The sequence below is a fragment of the Sarcophilus harrisii genome, chromosome 6, assembly GCF_902635505.1.
Source record: "Sarcophilus harrisii chromosome 6, mSarHar1.11, whole genome shotgun sequence".
Lineage (NCBI taxonomy): Eukaryota > Metazoa > Chordata > Mammalia > Dasyuromorphia > Dasyuridae > Sarcophilus > Sarcophilus harrisii.
The window spans coordinates 252,403,529-252,407,801 of NC_045431.1; the positions used below are offsets into that span (position 1 = coordinate 252,403,529).

The 4,273-nt window shown below is 32.9% G+C and overlaps 1 protein-coding gene across 1 annotated transcript; it reads right to left on the reverse strand.

The window, feature by feature from the left end:
• Positions 1-745: 745 nt before the first annotated feature.
• Positions 746-1,681, reverse strand: LOC100914595 (olfactory receptor 5I1-like). Its single transcript, XM_012552652.1, has one exon. The coding sequence runs from the start codon at positions 1,679-1,681 to the stop codon at positions 746-748; it is 936 nt and encodes a 311-aa protein (XP_012408106.1).
• Positions 1,682-4,273: the final 2,592 nt, after the last annotated feature.

Here is a 4,273-nt window from a genome sequence, read left to right on the forward strand (position 1 = left end):
AAAATTAATCTTCCTTAAGAGGGTTTAGAGAAGACTTGACATGATTTGGACACTGAATGCCTGAAAAATGATTATTTAAATGAATAGAGTGAAAAAGTAATTTATTTGAATGTTTTGATGGAGACCATTTGGAAATAAAGAAAACTCCATCAGAGTATTTGAGAAGAAAGAAGGTTGTGTTGCTTGTAAAGATTAGTAAATTCATAAGAATGAGAACAAGTAGAACAAAGCTGATTTACAAAGAAAAACAAACACAAGAATGAATAGGAATAGTCCATCATATCAATCAATGTAATTCAGTTTGGTGTAGTGCAAGGAAAACATAATCTCTTATATGTGAATTATTTCTTAAGAACTATTGCTGGGATATAAGAAATGCAAGATTAAAACCAAATAGTCTTGTTTCTTAGTTATTTTACATTATATTTTTCATAAATCTTTTGTTGATTTGGAATAGAAAGAAATACAAACTCCAGATTTTGAGGCTAAGAGGATTTATCTCTTAATCTTATAGCCAAAGCACACAGAGCATAAAAATGAAAAGGAATGGATTCTGCTTAAGGTTTTGTTCTGCAATTTTGTTTTATATGGGCACAGATCCATAACAACAGTTAAAAATAAAGAAAGAAACAAAGATAAAGAAAGAGGAGTCTCATTTCTCCAGTAGTCCAGTAGTAACAAGAAACCAGAGTCTAAATTTTTGCTAATTAATTTACAATATGCCAAATGATCTCCTTCAAGATCATCACTTAGAAAGCACTTTTTTGTGTATTATCTTTCTAAAGGCATTCTTAACATCTTTGTTCCTCAGGCTGTAGATGAGTGGATTCAACATGGGGATGATAAGGGTATAGAAGACTGAGGTTACTTTATCAATATCTAGAGAATGATCTGTGCTTGGACGTAAATAAATAAAGATCAGAGTCCCATGGTAGATGGTAACTACAGTCAAGTGGGAGGCACAGGTAGAAAATCCTTTCTTTCTTCCTTCAGCAGAACCAGTTTTAAGGATGGTAACTATGATGTAGGCATAAGAGAGCAAGACGGTCAAAAGACAGATGGCTTCAACAAGACTTGCAAAGACTACTAGAACAATGTCATGGACATAAGTGTCAAAACAAGACAGGGAGAAAAGAGGTGATATATCACAAAAGAAATGGTTAATTTCATTAGAACAAAAAGATAGTTGGAATGTGTTTGTGGTATGAATAATGGAACTCATGGTTCCACCTAAAAAAGCTCCAAAAACCAGCTGACAGCAAACTCTTTTGGACATCACTACTGTGTAGAGTAGCGGATTACAGATCGCTACATATCGGTCATAAGCCATAGCTGCCAAGAGAAAAGATTCTGTATCCACCAAAGAACAAAAGAAGTATAACTGTGTTGCACATCCATTATAAGAAATAGCCTTCTTCTTTGAGAATAAGTCCACCAGCAACTTTGGAGCTATAACTGAAGAGTAACAGGCATCTATAAAAGACAATACACTGAGGAAAAAGTACATAGGGGTATGTAGATGTGAACTGGTTGTGATCAGTGTGATCATTCCAAGGTTTCCCAACAAGGTCATACTGTAGATGAAAAAGAATACTAAAAATAGGAAAACATGAAGCTCTGGGTGATCTCTGAAACCCAGAAGAAAGAAATTGGTCTCCATGCTACTATTCTCTTTGTCCATCTCTGTAGTCAGCTTTGATCTTTGATCTGTGTAAGAATAAGGATGGTTATGTTAAAAATACAGAGCAGGAATATCAAATATACAACCCCAGGGACACAACATTCCACAGGGTACTATAAACAGGTTAAAATATAATTTGGAGATCTTTAATAAAATAATAATGCAACAAAGATGTGCAGTTTTTATAAGACAATAAGCTGTCTACAGGAATCCTTCTGGTCTTTTTAGTGACTTTCTCTTCCCATTTCTCATTGAGTTTTAGACCTCTGATGTGGAGTCCTTGGTGTGAAACTGGGTAAGGAAAGAATCACATGGATTAAACCAGTCATTCCAGAATGGAGATTTAATCATGATTCTTATTTCCCCTCATATCAAGAAGGTTTAGAAGTGCATTATATTATGAAAGGTAAAGGGTGATCTCTTTAGTTCCTCCTCCCATCATTGTTATCTATGCCTAAGATACAAAGATACATATGAAAATCTTCATGCCTTCCACAATTTCACAACATATTGGAGGAGACAACATATAAATAAATGGGCACATACAAGACGTATTTGTAGTAATTGGAAAGCAACATTCAGGGGGAGAAATTGAGCAACTGTGGAACTTCTTTCAGAAGATAAATTTTGAAATAAATCATGAAGAATTATGGATTCTAGGAGGAAAATATGAGGATAAATATTCAAATAATTTAAAGGCTGTAGAAAAGTTATTTGGTATGCTGTTCTCAAGGCAATAAAAATAGAACTGTACTGATGGATTATGGAGTATGTAAGGTATAAACGTAGGAGAAATGTAGGAAAGAGCTCAGCCATAAAGTGTATTAAATTTCAAACAGAGGACTTTATATCTCATTCTTTAGATTATGAGGAGGCACTGGATTTTATTGAGGGATGAAGAGGTGGCATGAATAGCTCTATATTCTAGAAAAATTACACTGCAGTTGAGTAGAACATTGAATGGAGTAAACAGAGGCTAAGTTCTTGGGGACCAATTAGAACAATATTGCAATGGTCCATCCATTACATATTAAAGGCCTAAACTAGGATGGTGGCTATGTGTAAAGAGAAAAAGGAACTTAAAGGAGGAAAGTAATAAAAGTATAAATAATAAAATTTGGCATTTGTAGTAATTTTAGATTTAAAAGTGATTTTTGACATTTAGTAAAGCCTTAAACATAGTTTCAGATGAGTAATGAGAAGTTTAGTTAAAGTGATTTATTAAAGATTACAGTTGTCATAGATATCAATGTTATTTTGCATGGAAACTTCCATCACATTCTTATTCCCAGACTTTTGCAAGCATTTTCTGCTTGGTCATCCCACTGCAAGTTTCTCTCTGTTCTAAACTGTCATCTATTTAGCTGCTAAATCAATCTCTCTAAATTATATATATATGACCATATCACCCTCCTGTCTCCTATTCAAGATATTTCATGGTTATCCAAGATACAAAATAAAATGTTATATTTGATTTTAAAAACTTATCATAACCCAGACTTTCCTTAATTTGCAGCCTTATTATATCTTACTCCTTTCTACAATTTTTGGTGATACAGTGACACTCCAATTTCAGAATCTTTATAATATTTGCTGTTCCCCATGCCTTACATTTTCTTCCATTTCATCTCTACCTAATATTTTCCCTAACTGCCATCATCAGTTTAAATTTCACCTTGTGCAATAAATCCTTATTTGCTCTCCCTTGATATTTCCTTCTCTCTGAGATTATACACAATCTATCTCTACTGTATATGTTTTATCTGTACATAGCTGTTTGAATTTTTCTCCTCCATTTAAAGTAAAATCTCCTTTTAAAAAAAAACCCTTTTCCTCAAAAGCTTTACCCCCTGATCTTTCTTGTTCCCTGTCTTTGTAACCATTGCATAGCATATTTCCTGGTACATAATAAAACCTTAATAAATGCTTAGTTTTGTTACAATGAATTTTGGGTCTGTTTTTTATAACTTTTCTATCTTTCCCTTACTTATCATAGATCACCAATCACTATTTTTACTTGATCTGCCTACATCTGCCCATCTCTAAACATTGTCATTTGTTCAGTGTTTGAATATCAAAATACTAAATTTTTCAGAGTGCTACTTAAAACAAGTATAAATAAACTACTAATGAAGTATTTGAGGTATTTATATGCAACCCTCATAAGAGTTAGTCTATTTTCTTTTAATTTATTTTTTTAAAATATTCAAAAAGAAAACATAATAAAAGCCTTCTTGTTTTTTTCCTAGTTATTAAGTTTGTTATGGCTAGATGAGGTTATGAATTATTGAAGTTTAGAAAGGCAAGGTTGTTCTTTATTTATGCATGATAGAACATATTGTGATTTTTAAAATCATCATCATTATAGAATAGGTCTCCCTATTTTACCCATGTTGGAAGTATGGTGATTGCACATGGGCCTGATCCAATTATCATCTTGGAATCTTTAAGCCCATTATCGTACTGACTTGGGTCAGTCTGCTTTTCCTTAAAGAGCTCTACAGCTCTCTTTTTTGGGGAACTCAACATTTAAATATCACATTGATTGAAGATACTTCAATAAGCTTAAAAAATAATACAGCTCAGAAATCC

Bases quoted from the DNA above. Each gene is read 5' to 3' on its own strand.
- LOC100914595 (XM_012552652.1), bottom strand. From the start codon at position 1,681: ATGGACAAAGAGAATAGTAGCATGGAGACCAATTTCTTTCTTCTGGGT.